The sequence below is a fragment of the Xenopus tropicalis genome, chromosome 6 (genome assembly GCF_000004195.4).
Source record: "Xenopus tropicalis strain Nigerian chromosome 6, UCB_Xtro_10.0, whole genome shotgun sequence".
NCBI lineage: Eukaryota > Metazoa > Chordata > Amphibia > Anura > Pipidae > Xenopus > Xenopus tropicalis.
In genome coordinates, this window is record NC_030682.2 from 65,021,765 (window position 1) to 65,040,993 (window position 19,229).

A 19,229-nucleotide genomic window follows, 5' to 3' on the forward strand; every position below is an offset into this window, starting at 1 on the left:
GTGGGATAGCAGGGGAAGGCAACTCGGGGAGATTAGTCACCCGTGAACAGGGAGTTTTGCCGCGGGCGACTAATCTCCCCGTGTGCCAGAGCTCTAAATAAAGCTGCATGAATAGTTTTTGCTTTACACAACTGTAAACCTGTTTCTAAATTCATGCATGTGACAAAGCTTTGTAATTGTCTATAATCTATTTACCAGCATTCTTTATAGCATGTTAATAAGATTAGCAATTAAAAAAAAGCTCACCAAGATTAGAAGTACAGAACGCCCCCTTGGATATGTTGAACTTTAGAATGTTTTACTTGGACATTTAGTATAGAAAAGAAGGGGTGCTTTGTGGAGAAAATGGAAAAGACTCGTCCAGTGTGGGATAATCCGTTACAGTTTGTTTTTGCTTGCATATCCTATGCTGTTGGTTTAGGAAATGTTTGGAGATTCCCGTATCTGTGTCAAATGTATGGAGGTGGTAAGTTAATGTTTTTTTTTTTCCACTAGGGTATATATTTGAAAGTTTTAGAAAGAATATACTTTATATTTTACAAATTCATTAGTAAAGCATGCCCTTTTTCCAATAACATATTATGAGTCTTATATTACTTTATTTGACTTCTATATTCATGTGTCAGTTTCTGTGGTTTTATTTGGAAGGCAGGCAGTAGTACTCAGACTGGAGCAAGTGAGAATATTCCACTTTCCTACCAAAACTGAGCATGTTATGAGTAAAGGTAGCTATACCTGTGGCCATAAAAGCTGCTGGCTCTGTTTCTCCAGACCAAGCCAGGAGCTTATTGGTATGTGTACAGGGCTAACTCTGTGTAACAGTTAATCAGACAGCACTACATTCAGTCTTAAAAGATAATACAAAATCTTAGCCATTTTGGGTGCATTTCAGCCAGAGGCAGTAAGGTGCTGTTAGTAATGAAAATGCTTATTAATAAATCCAATATTTTTATAAATTAAAAAAAATGGACACAGGTTCGGACTGGGCCGCCAGGAAAAATCCCGGTGGCCCAGACCCGTCCCTTGTGGCACTCCCCCTGCCCTACTGCTCCTGCACTGATGCATTAATTTTACGTGCTCAGGGGAAGACATCGGGTGGGGGGCCCTGCAAGGGGGGGCTCCGGGGGATGGGAGCCCTGGTGGGCCCTTCACCCCCAGTCCGACCTTGGTAGTTTCTGTCATGTGTCCATTGCATGTGCACATTGCATATTCTTTTTTGCATTATCTTTTAAAATGTGCGAATAGGCTTGAAAAACAGCAATAATTGCACATACATGCCAATCAGTGGCACTTCCTATTCAAATTAGTGGGAGAGGATTAGTGGTAGGTATCAAACATCTTCTCTGCTGAAAACAACAGTGATCAATATAATCTGTGTATGATTGCCCATAGGCACACATAGAAAAGTCATAATTACAGTATAGTAAAAAATCTCCTGTAGTGATATTGGCTTTAATCCTCACTAGTCATTGCAGGTTACTTGTTGTTTGACGTGAACAGTAAGCAACATGGGCCAGTTTGTGTCTTAAAAATTTTCAGATGATAATCATGGGTGCAGAGCTTCTTAAACTAGGAGACCTTCAATGACTAGAAGGTGTTTTGATCCTTTTTGCCATTGCCCAACCAGCCCAATTGCCCAATAAGCATGAATGAATAAAGTGTAGCATAAGGTTTCCCAATTAATTACAATGATATGCAATAATATGAGAAAATGTTCCCCCAGTCCTGCCACCCCTTCCAATCAGATTTTTGCTTTTACTATTCTTATGGCATGAGGTCAGTATAAGTTTACTGCTGATAAATGGGTGACTGAAACTAAGCAAAATATTATATACAATATTGTAACTCTTAAAATTAAATTCAGTGTACTGTACTTATAAACAGAAGCACTTTATTTTCAGCATTACTTTTTCCCTACAATACTTCCATAGTTTTGTGTTAACACAAATATTGTCAAATATAAACAGGACACAAGATTCAAACTCATTTAAGCATCCTGTTATTTGACTAAACACTTGCTGCAAGGCAAATTTTAGATTACATTAAACATCACAATCTCATGGCTAGTCTAATGACTACAGCTAAAAAAAAGCTATATGAATTTATCCACCGGAATTGCCTGTAAAAAAACCTATTTTTTCAGTAAAAGTCTAGGTCAAATACACTATAATATATAACTATAATTATTGGGGCTCATTTTTAACACTGGGCAAATTTTCACCTGGGCTGCAACCCATATCAATAAATTACTAATTCACTTGTTTAAAAAGAGAAGGAAAGGTACAATTACTGGGGTTTTTACTATTGGTTTGTGATGCATAATTCTACATGGTGATGCCTAGGCAGACATGCAGGGGCCAAGAGCACCACTAAACTGTTGTATAAACCAGGGGTGGGCAAACTACGGCCCGCGGGCCACATCCGGCCCGTTGGCCTTTTTAAACCGGCCCGCCGACTCCGGGTCCCTTTAAATAATTTCTGGGCCCTGATTGGTTGCGCTTTAGGCGTGCTCGTGCGCAGGGGGCGCAACCATAAAAAAGGATGCAGCGGGGAGCCGAGGAACAGACGCAGCGGAACGATGGAGGGAGCTGCAGGTCGGAGAGATGGAGGATGCTGGTGGGGGGGGGGAGCTGGGGGGAGGACGTTGGCCCGGCCTGGCCGGCCTGGGAGTAAATGTGGCCCCCGAGTCAAAAACTTTGCCCACCCCTGGTATAAACAGAGTAAAGGTGATTTTCTTCTATAAAGGCTGTGTATCACCCATCATTTTAGCCTGGTGGACTATAATTTACTCAATGAGCCATAATTACAATACTTAGCAGGTGAAGATGTTAAAGTTTAAAGATGGTGGTAAATGTTTAGAGCAAACATTCAGTATGCAGCCACTGTATATGCTGTTTCCATATTTAATTTATTCTGGCCACTTAAACCACTTAAAACAAATACACCTTAAAATTGCATTACTTTATGTATTTGTGTGTGTAAATGTATGTGATTTGCTTAATTATCCTTCCATTCTTTTTGCATCTTGCCGTCTTTAATCCTTGGTCAATGTATTCTCTATAAATTGGGCTTTTATATTAAGAGTCACCCCACAATACTTATGTCACTCTCATTTAGGGCAGTGGCAGACGGGGACTATTCTCCCCGCAATGCCTTGAGAGGAAACTTCGGTCAGAAAATCGTATCAATGCGTATGCCATCCCACCAGCGATTTACATTCTTGCTGGTGGGATGGCATTGCGGGGAGATTAGTCGCCTGCGGCAACAAAGATTTGTTGCGGGGCAACTAATCTCCGCGTCTGCAACTGCCCTTATGCCTTTTTTACTTTACCTTGTAGCATTTGCATTTCATACCCCTTTCCCCTACTTTTGATGTTTTCCCCTGTTTTCTCTGGTTTTACTTGGTTTCGCTCTCCCCTTGTGGTATTTTTCCCATTCCTTCTGTAGATGTTGAAATATGGACACATAGGGGCAGATTTATTAAACTACGATCCAACTTTTTCGTACTTAGCGTATTTTCTGCAACTTTTTCGTACCTTTGCGAAAGAAAGTGCCATTGAGTCCTATGGGAGGCTTCCAAAATCATGTACAAAAGTCAGAAAGGTTTTCCTGCCATTTACGATCGTTCGGATACAAAAATTTTGTGACTTTCGGATCGCCAATACAATATTATCATCACTAATACGTTTTATTCGTAAGCATTTTCATGATATTTGCGATCATCAGAAATTATCGTATCCAATCCGAATTTTACCCATTTTGGGATTCGAACTCGTACTTTGATGAATCAGCCCCATAGCATATTAGATAATCATTTCAGCTACAAGTGAAGTAATAAGGAAGAAATAAGGAGTATCAACATTAAGCCACTCTGAACACCTAAGGGCAGATTTATCAAAGTGTGAAATGAGAACTCACTGCAGAAAAATTCACCCACTTTGAATTCATTCCTATGGGATTTTTAGAGGTGTATTTATCAATGGGTGAAAGTTAAAGTTCACATTTGATAAATCCGCTTTAAAAATACCATAGGATAAATAAATAGTGGGAGAATTTTTCTTTGGTGAGCTCTAATTTCACACTGTGATAAAGCTGTTCCTTCATGATGAGAGCTGAAACCACAATTAACTTGGGTGTAACACATATCATTTTCTACACAGAACAAGGGTATCCAACCACATATTCATGTAATGCAAGTAGGATGCATTTTTAAGATATGAAGCAAAAGGATAGAAGTTGCAAATTGTCATAAGAATCAATTATGACAAATACTTAGGACTAAGTCACCTGGCACATGGGAATACTGCCCCAGACCCTGAATAAACAATATAGTAGTAGGCAGTTTCACATATGAAAAATTTATTTGGTGAACAAAACAATCATTGATTTATCCAAAGTTCGAAAACATTTTTAACCATACTAAAAGGACAGAGGTACCACAGTGCTGCATGGTCCTTTTGGTATGTTTTTTTTTTTTTAATTTTATTTTTGATAAATTTATGATTTATTTTTTTTGTGCACCAAATAAACGTTTCATGTGTGAGACTGCCTACTACTTGTATTACTAAACTGTAACAGTCAAAAGTATCCATAGTTACATTAACTACTTAAACCAATATAAGCTTTGAGCTATTTGTATGTGATTGAGAACTTGTCTTATTAATTGTTTTTAACCTTATGGGGTTTTGGTATTAACAATAAATTCTACATTTTACATTCCTCCAAGGAATTAAAGATTGTTACAATTTGCATAGTATAACTCCCATTGACTTCACCATGACCTTGACAGCTTTTAGATGGCAAAGTTTTGTATAAGTGTTTTTTGGGGGGTTTTACACACACCACAAAAAATGTATATCTTTATTTATGAAGTGCTACTTATGTACGCAGCTCTGTAAGTAGAATATATTAATATAAACAAGGGTTTATTAAAATAATAGATACATGCAAAGTATTACAATAAACACAAATAAATATAAGGTACAGTTGCAATAAGTTAAGGGCCAAAGACACAAGAGGATGGAGGTCCCTGCCCTGTAGAGCTTATAATCTATATGGGAGGGTAATTTACAGACATAAATAGGCAAATATAAGTGCTGTAGGTTACAGTTGTTGACACTGCAATGTAAATGTGTTTAGGTTTTTTTTACATAAAAAATTTGAGTATAAGCAAAAAAAGACATGAATCGTAAAAAAATGAAATACAAATGTTAGTAAATGCCTCCCTTAGGGGCACATTCATCAAAGTAAAAAATGTTTTTTTTTTTTAATGGTTACAACTTTTGTGTATTTTCTGCGACTTTTTCGTACATTTGCGTGACTTTTTCATACTTTGCGACACAAAACGCGACAAACTCGTATTGTTTCGCTGAGTACTAAAGATTCAGAATTCATTTAAGATTCGGTATCGTGACTTTCCTTGGGTCAGGTTGGAGCTGCATAGTGCCATTCCTATGGGAGGCTTCCAAAAACATGCACAGAAGGTTCAAAGTCGGAAAGGTTTTCCTGCAGTTTACGATCGCTCAGATACAAAAAAATCGTATTATACGAAAAGATATGATTTTTTTCGTATTTCAAGATACAAATTTTTCGTACTTAAAAAAGCTCAATACAAAAAAATCGTATTTAATGTGATTTTTTTTGTATCATGCTTTTTAAAGATACGAAAATCATACTTTGATAAATCTGCCCCTTAGTGTATATCTAATCTCAAGTAATTGTCATTACAATGAGCACCCTACAACAATAAAGTCGTGTCTTTCAGCAAGCCAACAACAATAAAATCAAAGTTCCTTTTTTCCTTTCTCTTATTGTGAGGTTGGGGTGCAGGGTTATATTCTAATAATATTCCTTCTGCTCACTTGTCTAAAGTAGTGGTATTGCTGTCTCCTCTTCTGCCATTGTACATCTCCCCTCAAAAAATTTGCAGACACAGACACTCACAGAAAGAGCAGTATGGACAAACCTTGTTGGTTTCAATGTATTGTAGAAAGAGAACCAAATGCAGAAGGTATGTGTATGTGCAATCCAGGTAAATCTGGAAAGAAGCCTGTGCATAGTCAAAGTCATGAGGTTCTCAGGATCAACCATTTGTGCCATATTTCTGCTGACAATCTAAAAAGAGTTAAAGCTTTCTTCTTGGGCATAAAACCCTTTCAGCATTTCATAATAAAGACATAATATGAGGATTACCTAGGATTTATTAAACTTCGCCTGGAGTGGTAATAAAGATAGGTAAAGTGTAGAATCCAAAATGGCTTTTAGATTAAACTGTTCCAATCACATTATAGTTAGAAAGATAAGTAGAATCAAATCTGGAGTATTTTCCAACAAATATGAATTAAAGAGCTGCATTGCATCTTGTGACATACAGCAAATTGTTGAAACGTACCAGAGAAAATGGGTTTGGTAATCTTAAATGCTATATCGTTTATATTGATTAAGTGCAGACATTGTGACAACTATAGATATTTGCAGGAGGGTACTTATGTATCTCTTTTTTTCTATCTCTTCTCATTTTCAGGTGGGTTTTTGATTCCTTACTTGATAATGTTAATTTTGGAGGGAATGCCTTTGTTATATTTAGAATTAAATGTGGGACAGCTTTTACGGCAAGGAAGTATAGGGGCCTGGAAGTCGATAAGTCCTTACCTCGGTGGTGTTGGTATGTCACTGCTTTAATTCTCCTTATTTTTAATATGGCTTTATTGTTTACTTTGAAAATAGAGGAATGAGAAAGATGCTGATATCACTTTTTCATTTTCAATATTGTATATAAAGTTATTTTAATAAAAAAGTTTGTTGTGTATTTTGACATAGTATGACAACATGCAACTAAACTTCTCAGAGAATCCTTTTATCCACATGGTGCTTAACAGGTACTTTTAGCATAAAAACATTGAAGGAAAACTATACCCCCGAACCATGTGGGTCTCTATAAAAATATATTACTTTAAACAACTTACAGTATATGTTAAACGATGTTTCATCTAATTTATCTATTTTTATAAAATATACTTTTTAGTAGTATGTGCTATTGGGTATTCCTAAATAGAAAATTGCCATTTTAACTACTAGACTACTGATTCCCTGGGATCATACGATTTACAGAGCACACAAACAAACCAAAGATACACATACATGTTAGGTCACATCAGCCAATTAATTGACAAAGTTCTGCCATCACAAACTGGTGGTTCAAGGTGAAAATGGGCAATATTTACTAAAATATATACCAGTTTTGTAGGATTCTTTAATAGGCCACATAATATAATATAAACTCTGCTGGTTAAGAATTCATTCTGGGGGTTTAGTTTTCCTTTAAGCCACCTTTTGCTGTGGCGCTATAATTTCATGTTGCCAAAAATCATTCATATGGACACAAAATGCAACAGAACTTTTTAGGCACCAACCTCTCATCTGGGAGAAGGTCAACAACAACTTCTTGTATGCAAACCAATCACCCCTGCTCAACTGCCCTTCATTTTATCTGTTACTTCACTCACATCAAAAATGGAGGTAAGCATCTTGGTGGCTCTGAAGTAATCTTCATCACCATGGAGTACACAGAAACGATTGTACACAGCATACAAAAATGCTATATGTATAGTTTACTGTATGGAAATTACATAACTAATTTGTCTACTTTCATCTCTTACACAGGAATTGCCAGCATGGTTGTGTCTTTTTTTCTTTGTATTTATTACAATGTAATAAATGCTTGGGCCTTCTGGTACCTATTTCATTCATTTCAGGTTTGTAAATATTAAAATTTTTACATTTTAAAGTTTTTACATTATTTAAAAAATACAAAAAAAGGTACTGATATTTTCATCCTACATATACTATAAATGTTTATTAATAAATATTACTATCAAGTAAAAAAGACAAGGCTACCATCGTCACTAGAATTTCCTATAGGTCACATGCACTGATTTTAAGCTAGAACTCATCGAGGGCTCATCTACAAATTATAGAAAAGAGCAAAAACAGGCCCAGACTACCATGTTTTTTATACTTTGCACCCTGCTGCCATATGTGCCCACACATAAAGGTCATTGTTCTTTTGAATGGAACACAAGGACCTGTGCATTCCTCATGAATACCATGCTGCCTGCATTCACAGCACTACATTCATGTGGGGTTAGCTGGGCAAAGCAAATGTAAGGTATATGCATGTTCCTGCAGACACATGGTGTGAAGAAGCCCTTTGCATACCACATGCCTATGGCTGGCAGTAAATATGCCAATGGTGAACTCAGCAGTTTGCACCTCTCTCAGGTTTTTTTGTCTGGAAAGATGCAGAGAAGGGATTAAATCTGACATTATTCCCTGAAAATATCTAATTTTAACTTAGGATAACAAGATATCCTACAAAGGCAAACTGGGGTGGGCACAATACTTGAGCAATAATATTAGCAGTATTTGTCTTCCTAGCAATACTTTTTCATTTATTCCTTCTGTTCCTTTCTCTTGCTTCTATCTTTCTTTTTCTACAGAATCATATAGAAAACCACAGTTGTGTGTTACTACTGCAACATCAATCATAGATGAAATAATATGTTTATTATGGAATTAAACATTGTTTTTTACTGTAAAACTGAAAACTTAATGGAGTAAAAAAAAATATGTGTGATAGTTACTTTTAGATCAGGGGGCTCAAACTCAATTTACCTGGGGGCCGCAGGAGGCAAAGTCAGGATGAGGCTGGGCCGCATAAGGGATTTCACAAAAAATTGGCTTTCAAGGGATAATGCAAGGCACGGCGGGCGGGAGCTGCTGATTGCGGAAATGACATTATGCCATCATAACAGTTATTATGGGAAGACGTTCTGTGTGCACAATTAGCTCCTTAGCAGCTAATTGTGCACACAGAATGTCTTCCCATAATAACTGTTATGATGGCATAACGTCATTTCCGCAATCAGCAGCTCCCGCCCGCCGTGCCTTGCATTATCCCTTGAATCGCAATAAAAATCGCAATCCATTCATTGCTTTTGAGAAGGCGTTGGTGCGGGCCACAAAATATTGTACTGAGGGCCGCAAATGGCCCGCTGGCCGCGAGTTTGAGACCCCTGTTTTAGATGCTAGCATAAATGCTATAAACCTGATTTAAAGTTTTAGCAGTACGCAAACTCCCTTAGTGTTTATAGCACTTGCAAATAACACTATAAGAGTTTGCTAAAACATTATTTCTTAATTTATGGACTCAGGAAACACATATTGGGTCCTCCTAAGTAGAATGCAAGGAAATTGTCCCTTGGATCACGGCATTAATAAACCTAGGAATCAGGAAACATTATACACCCATCTTTAGGTTATTAATTTAGAAGTCATTTTACTATTGCTTTGTGCTTAATTTGAGTTAAAATTAACTCTCCTACACATGTGATTTGTCACAAATCGGGTGCAAAATATTTTCAAAGTCTGCCTGCTGTCATTGCGGTGTTTGGCATGCAAGTAAAATGTGCACTCTATTCTTTCGGCGCAACTGAAATGCAGAGATTGACAAAGGGCACAGAGGTGGTGGTAGGTCCAGGGTTTCCCTGTGGCAATAGGCACAGCAGCACTTAATTCAAAACAGAAGGCAGGAAGGACTGAACATCACAACTATACAATAGTCCAAGGAACACATTTTGACAGAGGACCGTAACTGCACTTGCAGACATATATAAGCCCAATCACCTTAACTGTGATATACTATATTTATGTATAACTGTCCAGACTAAGTCTGGATGTGATTTGTTTTATTTCGACTTAAAGGAAAAGGATAGGCTAATAAAGAGTTAATCTCAAGCTGCAGGCATACCTTCAGTTGTCTCAATAGTGCCCTTAAGTCTTCCCATATTTCACCTGTTCAGATGATCAGAAGCCAAACAGGAAGAAAAAACACTGAGCTGTGTAAAGAAAGTTCCCATAATGCCTCGCTCCTGCACAGACACCCAGACCAAGTGAGCATGCTCAGTTAGTTAGACTATGAGTCAGCTTCTTGCTGATTGGCTCAGATCCACATTCCTAAGGTGGGGGAGTGAGTTCTTAGCATTCTTGAGGGAGGGGGGAGTAGGAGAGAGCAGAAAGCTGTGTGTCTCTGGCGCAGGAATTACCGACACAAGAAATCTTTTCACAGAGAAGTCAGTGCAGCATTTCTGCGAGTGCTCATGGCTGTATTTACATAGACCTTTCTGATAAAGCTTACTTAGTTTTTACCTTTCTTTCTCCTTTAAAGTTCCTAATGTCACATTCATTGAACTACCCAAGGCATAGTCCTGCAGCTTTATGATACAAAGCTTGTATCATAAATAAATCTGTAACCATGGAAGGATTTGTATTACTAAATGTTAGCTGTTTGGCACCTATGAACTGTTCCGTTGGGAACAGACCATGCTTTAAACTGGTGGTGTTTTTTTCCAGGTGCTGGTGCTTTTTCCAGGCAAGGCACCTGAGGCTTTAAGAGCTCAGGTTTGCTAAAAAGCCTTACAAGGATTTCACTCTTTCTGCCTCCTACCTCATTAAAGGGGACCTGTCACTCTAAGAAATTATTCCAAATTCTTTATTATCATGTTAATTAAGCAAAATACAAGTTACACTATATAAATGTAACACTATTTTGGGCTGGATTGGACCAAAACCAGGCTAGGAGTAGAGCATTGGTTACATGCGACTCTCATACATGAGGATGGGCCTCCGCTATATGGGAGAAACTACTGGAGGATGTTGTTGAACTATACCTCCCACTGCCACTGTGTAGTGTATTAGATGGAAATGCAGATTTAAGAATAGATAATGGACACCAGGAGCTCTTGCAAAACAAAGGAACTGTTTATTTGTCCAAGACCAGATTGTAAATGCAGGGAAATCAATACTCACTCAGATGAGGTAACAGGTATTCAATAGCACAAATGATGTTAACGCAAATCAAGCAGATGAAGTATGGTGCCTTCCGTTTATCCCTTCTCATAAAGAGGTATGGGTAGGATACGGCAGCCAACAGAATGATAGTAGGCAGCTCACCGGTTAATCCCTTCTCTTGGTAGAGGTAAGGGCAGGGTTAATTGCTGGCCTATGTCCCTAGCACTTCTGTGTCCCTAAACTAAGGCAAGTAAGCCTGTTAGGAGACTACTCCTTTACTCTCTCTCCTGGATGGAGCAATGAGCTGCTCTTTCTATATAAATCCTGACTGTGTAACTCTCCTAGAGAGTCCTATAATATTAATTAACTTGTTCTTACTTTAACGCGTTCACGGGGCCCTGCCCCCTACTTTAATTTGGATGAAATGGCTACTGGGGCCTGTGTCTGCACCCAGGCTCAATGGAGTGGCGCATCAGGTAGCAGACCGGCAGCCAAAGAGGAAGTCACACCCTCCTGCCAGACACTATATCAGTCTGCAGGGGGCGTGTACAACCAGGCTAAACCTATAAGGCATAGTTTTATAGCTGTAACTGAAGTACAAGGGCTTCTGCCCAATAATAATAAAGATGTGAAGAGGTAGGGGATAAAGCCATAGGGAGCTTAATCCTATGGGTCCCTACATAAACTATTTAAAACTTGTTTCTCTCAGTCTTGGAATTCACAATTACAGCAAGCTGGCAGGCACCATTTTATGGACACTTTTATTAAGGCAAGCTTTGTATCATCCCAAACTATTATTTATACGCCAGAATGGGGGACCTGAAGCCCATGTATTGGGGAGTGACAGGGCAGTGAAGTCAAGGGGACAGGAACTGGACTGACTGGAAGTGCAGGGCAGCTGTGTATAAAGAAGAAGAGTGAAGATAGGAAGCTTACATGTGAGTGAGGTGGTAGGAAAGGATAGGGAAATTACAATGCAAAGTATAATTTTGGAAAGGTTGTAACAAAGGCCACAGCCCTAGCTGGTGACTTACTGGCTATTAGGGATGCACCAAATCCAGGATTCGGTTCAGTATTTGGCCAAGATTCTGCCTTTTTCAGCAGAATTCCGATTTTGCCAGATCCATGGTCCTAGTCGAACCAAATCTGAATCCAAAAAATCATGTGACTTTTTGTCACGTAAATAGGGAAGTTGACAATTAACTCTTCCAAAACCTAATTAGCATATGCTAATTAGGATTCAGATTCAGTTCGGTATTTGGCCAAATCCTTTACAAAGGATTCAGGGGTTTGGCAGAATCAAAAAAAAGTGGTTTTGGTGCATCCCTACTGGATATGCCAAAGTAATAAATCATTCCTCCTTTCAAGGGCCTATAGAAGCCTGATAATTGATTTTCCTAATTGCTTGATCATTGATTTTTCTACCACTATCCAGCTTGTTGCTTTTTCTAAGCGTTTTTCCCCTAACTTTTTATTTTATCTTGATGACTGGGCATATCTAACTAGATTTGGGGCATTGGTCTCTGACCTTGAGCCCCATGCTGCTATTGGGGGGGGGGGAACTTCCAAAGAACTTCAAAACAACTTGCACCCATCCCCAAATGGGTGTGGGTTAATACTTCTGTAAAAAGAGATGAAAGGAGAGAGAGAAAAATTGAGTAGTCTTTTAGGCAATAATATATGGTGCTAAAAAATGTACACACTGCACTGTGCACATTCATTACACAACATATCACTTTTAAGTGACTATTGTTCATATTATTCCATCTGACAGCTGATAAGATGCAAGAAAATGGTTCCAGAAATGATACACAGTGTTTCTGATTAGAGACATCCTGGTGATACCACAGCAGAAGTTTCTCCACCAGCTCCATTGTAACATAGGAAGACATAGTAAGTTAGGTTAAAAAATACATACGTCTATTAAGTTCAACCATTGTCTGCCCTGAGGGAAGAATGCACTGTTTTGGAGAGAGATAGGGGATTCTACCTTTCAGGGATTGATGACCAAGGGGTCTGAACCAACAACAACTAGACTGGAAAGAACAAGAGTAAAGGATGAGTCTGCAGGGCATTTTTCTGTGGGAGAATTGCTTTACTGTCTTTCAGCATCCAAACCTATAAAGCAGTGTATGAATTCATCCTGTACCAGAGGACAAACACAAAGTAAATCATGGGCTGTGAGAGCTGCCTAAGTAGGCAGGAATCAGCCCTTGCTCGTTGAAGACATATCAAGTGATTATTTACCACAGGGAGAAAGTTAAGCAAGACCTACTTCTCCTTGCTCATAATTTGGCGTTTGTACAAAATGTAACAGAGGCTCTAGATCAGGGGTCGGGAACCTTTTTGGCTGAGAGAGCCATAAACACCACATATTTTATAATGTAATTCCGTGAGAGCCATACAATATGTTTGGCCGCGGATGCTGCGGGGCAAGGTAGGGTGGGTCCCAAGGATGCCGGATGCAATGCAGAGGAGGCCATGGCCTGCGCTCGGCAGATAGAAGACGTGTTCTAAGCCTTAGGCTTAGAACACTTCTTCTATCTGCTGAGTGCAGGGGCAAGGTAGGGTGGGTGCCAAGGATGCCGGATGCGGATGCGATGTGGCGGAGGGCATGGCCGGCGCTCGGCGGATAGAGGACGTGTTCTAAGGCTTAGAACACGTCTTCTATCCGCCAAGCACAGGCCAACCCCCTGTTTTTTTTAAGATTTGGCAGCGAGCCAGATGCAGCCATCAAAAGAGCCACATCTGGCTCCCGAGCCATAGGTTCCCTACCCCTGCTCTAGATGTTATAATTTATGAAACAGTATCCAATTATGGTTACTATGTTAATATATATCATGTAATTGGTATTGTGCCAGTGCCACTTTTCCTGTATCCAACCATGCAGGAGCAAAAGCACCATAAATATTTAACATAAATAAGTTAAATATATAACTTTTTATGCAAACAGTACGCATAAATGACAACTAATTTTTCAACAAATACAAGGAGACAGGATCATCTGTTCCTGATGTGTACATCACAGACCCAAAAGCACAAGGTTACCAAGTGAAATCCTGGACAAATATGTGGGTGATAACACCATATTCTTATGATCGCTTTGGCAGCTGTTTTAGGCCATCCGGTCTCCACCTCTTCCCACCTCCACCCAACTGAAACAGGCAAAGCCCAGATGAAGAGTTCAGAGCAGTGTTTTATCTTTCCTTTATTGGTGTCTGACTGTAAAACCACTTCCCTAGATAAAAAAAAAATTTTTTAGGCCTTTAAAATCAGGGATTGAAGTATAAAAGAATATGACATAAAAGTGATGCGAATAACAACCCCAGGTAGAGGTCTCATCTTTCAGAAGGGAGATTGATACCTGTAGTCTGATGGTGGAGCATAGTTGAAAGTGTAAAAAAACCAGATACCAGCTGCCATATTTTCATCAGCACCTCTGGCCAAAGTTCTGTGCACTCTGGAATAGAGTACAAGGACACATTCCAAAGCCCTGGGAGTGGGAAGTAGTTTGTTGTCCCCTCTTCTGCATAAGAGAGCAGTAGAGAGAGTGAGAGAGCAGTGAAGAAAGTGAAAGAGTTGCCAGGAACACGAAAGTCTGCGGTGTGCTCGGCTTGGGAGAAGCTTTGAGCTGCAGCCATAGAGAGTGTTCTGCCTCCTGCTCAGCTGCCTATGGGTGCTGGTTGCCATCCTTGTGTGTCCCCTGTGTGAGGACAGGTGTTTCTCATAAGCCTGCTATGTGGCAGTAACTGCCTTATCCAAAATAAGAGGTATTTTGGGGCAAAAAAAACCCTCCTAGACAGCTATATAGGACTGAAGAGCTAGAGTGTAGACACATACACGCCTAAAAACTTGTACCTGAGCTACACTACCTCTCTAATTCCACATTCCAACAGTGAGGAATGTTAACAAAAAAAAAACCCACCAAACAAGCTATATTTTGTTTTATTGCATAGGGATGTTTTGATGTTTTTTTTACTCACTTATTACATATATAACATTTAAATCAGGTTGACACAGTATGGTGTTAGGAACTTAATAGAAGTACCTTTTCATAATGTTGTTTTTATCTGTATGCTTTGCTTTTAAGCCACCTAGACTATTTGTACAGCACTGCAAAATATGCTAATGTTTTTTTTTAAATACTTCATAATACAAAATAACCTAGGTGACATTGTTAAGATTGTTGATCCCCATTTTCATAAACGATTCTTATCTTTTTTGTGTTTGTTTGCAGGAGCCCTTGCCATGGTCTAACTGCCCAGTGAATAGTAACTTATCGGCTTATAATGAAGAATGTGAAAGAAGCTCTCCTACTCAATATTTTTGGTATAGAGAAACCATGAATATATCCCCATCCATATTACAAAGTGGAGAAATCCAGTGGGAACTAGCTGTCTGCTTGATTTTGTCATGGTTTGTTGTTTATCTTTGTATATTAAGAGGTACTGAATCAACTGGTAAGGTAGGTGTACAAGAAATCTATGGTTGTAAAGTATTCTGTATTCTTCATATACATTTTAAATACAAACCGGATTCCAAAAAAGTTGGGACACTAAACAAATTGTGAATAAAAACTGAATGCAATGATGTGGAGGTGCCAACTTCTAATATTTTATTCAGAATAGAACATAAATCAGGGAACAAAAGTTTAAACTGAGAAAATGTACCATTTTAAGGGAAAAATATGTTGATTCAGAATTTCATGGTGTCAACAAATCCCAAAAAAGTTGGGACAAGGCCATTTTCACCACTGTGTGGCATCTCCCCTTCTTCCAACACTCAACAGACGTCTGGGGACCGAGGCGACCAGTTTCTCAAGTTTAGGAATAGGAATGCTCTCCCATTCTTGTCTAATACAGGCCTCTAACTGTTCAATCATCTTGGGCCTTCTTTGTCGCACTTTCCTCTTTATGATGCGCCAAATGTTCTCTATAGGTGAAAGATCTGGACTGCAGACTGGCCATTTCAGTACCCGGATCCTTCTCCTACGCAGCCATGATGTTGTGATTGATGCAGAATGTGGTCTGGCATTATCTTGTTGAAAAATGCAGGGTCTTCCCTGAAAGAGATGACGTCTGGATGGGAGCATATGTTGTTCTAGAACCTGAATATATTTTTCTGCATTGATGCTGCCTTTCCAGACATGCAAGCTGCCCATGCCACACGCACTCATGCAACCCCATAACATCAGAGATGCAGGCTTCTGAACTGAGTGTTGATAACAACTTGGGTTGTCCTTGTCCTCTTTGGTCCGGATGACATGGCGTCCCAGATTTCCAAAAAGAACTTTGAATCGTGACTCGTCTGACCACAGAACAGTCTTCCATTTTGCCACACTTCATTTCAAATGATCCCTGGCCCAGTGGAAACACCTGAGCTTGTGGATCTTGCTTAGAAATGGCTTCTTCTTTGCACTGTAGAGTTTCGGCTGGCAACGGCGGATGGCACGGTGGATTGTGTTCACTGACAATGTTTTCTGGAAGTATTCCTGAGCCCATTCTGTGATTTTCTTTACAGTAGCATTCCTGTTTGTGGTGCAGTGTCGTTTAAGGGCCCGGAGATCACGGGCATCCAGTATGGTTTTACGGCCTTGACCCTTACGCACAGAGATTGTTCCAGATTCTCTGAATCTTTGGATGATGTTATGCACAGTTGATGATGATAGATGCAAAATCTTTGCAATTTTTCGCTGGGTAACACCTTTCTGATATTGCTCCACTATCTTTCTGCGCAACATTGTGGGAATTGGTGATCCTCTACCCATCTTGGCTTCTGAGAGACACTGCCACTCTGAGAAGCTCTTTTTATACCCAATCATGTTGCCAATTGACCTAATTAGTGTTATTTGGTCTTCCAGCTCTTCGTTATGCTCAAATTTACTTTTTCCAGCCTCTTATTGCTACTTGTCCCAACTTTTTGGGGATTTGTTGACACCATGAAATTCTGAATCAACATATTTTTCCCTTAAAATGGTACATTTTCTCAGTTTAAACTTTTGTTCCGTGATTTATGTTCTATTCTGAATAAAATATTAGAAGTTGGCACCTCCACATCATTGCGTTCAGTTTTTATTCACAATTTGTTTAGTGTCCCAACTTTTTTGGAATCCGGTTTGTATATTTGAAACCCTTATGCCTGTTTTTTTAACAATAAGATTATTATTATTAGATAATGGTGCAGCATTCACCCAAGTTCTAAAGTGTAATAATGCAAACATATTATTGGCTGAAATTAACACAAGCATCTTATTGGTTATTATGGGCTACTACAGCTGAGCAAACTTTGCACCTTTTATTGCGCATGAGGTTTTTAAGGGGATGCCCACCTTTTTTCCTAATTTGTTTCTTACAGGTCTCTGTTGCCAAAGTAACATAGTAACATAGTAAGTTAGGTTGAAAGAAGACGTACATCCATCACGTTCAACCATAATGCCTATATATAACCTGCCTAACTACTAGTTGGGGAAGGCAAAAAAAAAACCCATCTGAAGCCTCTCTAATTTGCCATAGAGGGGAAAATATTCCTTCCTGACTCCAGTCCCTGGATCAACTTGTACTAAGAGCTATCTCCCATAACCCTGTATTCCCTCACTGGCTAAGAATCAATCCAGCCCCTTCTTAAAGCTATATAATGTATCAGCCAGCACTGATTCGGGGAGGGAATTCCACATCTTTACAGCTCTCACGGTAAAAAAAACCTTTCTGAATATTTAAATAGAACCTCCCTTCTTCTAAATTTAGTGGATGCCCTTGTGTCCGTTGGAAGGACCTACTGGTAAATAAAACATTAGAGAGGTTATTATATGACCCCTTATAAACCGTGGCCAGTCTTTTTTCATAACTGAGACTTTCCATACCCTTTACCAGCTTAGTTGCCCTTCTCTGGATCCTCTCTAATTCAATAATGTCCCGTTTGAGCACTGGAGACCAAAACTGAACAGCATATTCTAGGTGGGGCCTTACCAGCGCTCTGTAAAGGGGAAGAATAACACCCTCCTCCCGTGAATCTATACCCCTTTTAATACAGCTCAAAACCTTGTTTGCCCTAGCAGCTGCTGCCTGGCATTGCTTGCTACAGCCAAGTTTATTATCTACAAGGACTCCAAGGTCCTTCTCCATTATGGATTTGCCTAGTGCAGTCCCATTAAGGGTATAAGTGGTTTGCATATTTTTACATCTCAGGGGCATGACCTTACATTTATCCACATTAAATCTCATCTGCCACTTAGCCGCCTAGATTGCCAGTTGGTCAAGATCCTGCTGCAAGGATGCCACATCCTGGATAGAATTGGCTGGGCTGCAGAGTTTTGTGTCATCTGCAAACACTGATACATTGCTTGTAATACCCACCCCAAAAGTAATTTATGAACAAGTTAAACAAAAGTGGACCCAGTACAGAACCCTGAGGGACCCCACTGAGAATCTTACTCCAAGTAGAGAATGTACAATTAACTACCACCCTCTGTACCCGATCCTGTAGCCAGTTTTCTATCCATGTGCAAATGACTTTGTTAAGACCAATAGACCTTAGTTTAGAAACCAGTTGTTTGTGGGGAACGGTATCAAATGTTTTGGCAAAATCCAAATAGATTATATCTACTGCATCCCCACTGTAGTATCACAATAGCCTTGGATATTCTGATTGATCAAGAACTCATCCAGGCCCCTCTTAAAGGCATTAACAGAATCTGCCATTACCACATCACTAGGAAGGGCATTCCATAACCTCACTGCCCTCACCGTGAAAAACCACCTACGCTGCTTCAAATGGAAGCTCCTTTCCTCTAATCTAAAGGGGTGACCTCTGGTGCGCTGATTGTTTTTATGGGAAAAAAGAACATCCCCCAACTGCCTATAATCCCCTCTAATGTTCTTCTACAGAGTAATCATGTCCCCTCGCAAGCGCCTCTTTTCCAGAGAAAACAACCCCAACCTCGACAGTCTCACCTCATAGTTTAAATCTTCCATCCCCTTAACCAGTTTAGTTGCACGTCTCTGCACTTTCTCCAGCTCATTAATATCCTTCTTAAGGACTGGAGCCCAAAACTGCACTGCATACTCAAGGTGAGGCCTTACCAGGGACCTAAAAATAGACCTATTAATATACTTAAAAAACTTTTTGGAGTTAGTTTTGGCCTCTGCCGCAATGCGCTCCTCATTTTCTATCTTAGCGTTCCGGATTGCTGTTTTACAACACTTGTTATAGTGTTTATATTCATTAAATGCAGCTACTGTCCCCGCTTTCCATTTTTTCCCTATTAACTTCTTTACCTCAGAGTTAAGCCACATAGGGCGATTCTTAACACTTCTACTTTTTCTTATTAATGGAATAAATTGAGAACATTTTAAATGACAACCATTTCTGCTCTGTGTTTTTAT

At 39.4% G+C, this 19,229-nt stretch overlaps 1 protein-coding gene across 1 annotated transcript in view; it reads left to right on the plus strand.

The window, feature by feature from the left end:
- The first annotated feature begins 321 nt into the window (after window positions 1-321).
- Window positions 322-19,229, plus strand: part of slc6a20 (solute carrier family 6 (proline IMINO transporter), member 20) — a 37,864-nt gene continuing 18,956 nt past the window's right edge. Inside the window, exons 1-4 of the mRNA XM_002942525.3 lie at window positions 322-466; window positions 6,524-6,664; window positions 7,663-7,754; window positions 15,086-15,313. Of these exons, the coding sequence (XP_002942571.2) occupies window positions 346-466; window positions 6,524-6,664; window positions 7,663-7,754; window positions 15,086-15,313 (582 nt within the window). The 5' untranslated portion in view covers window positions 322-345. The remainder of the gene's footprint in view (window positions 467-6,523; window positions 6,665-7,662; window positions 7,755-15,085; window positions 15,314-19,229) is intronic.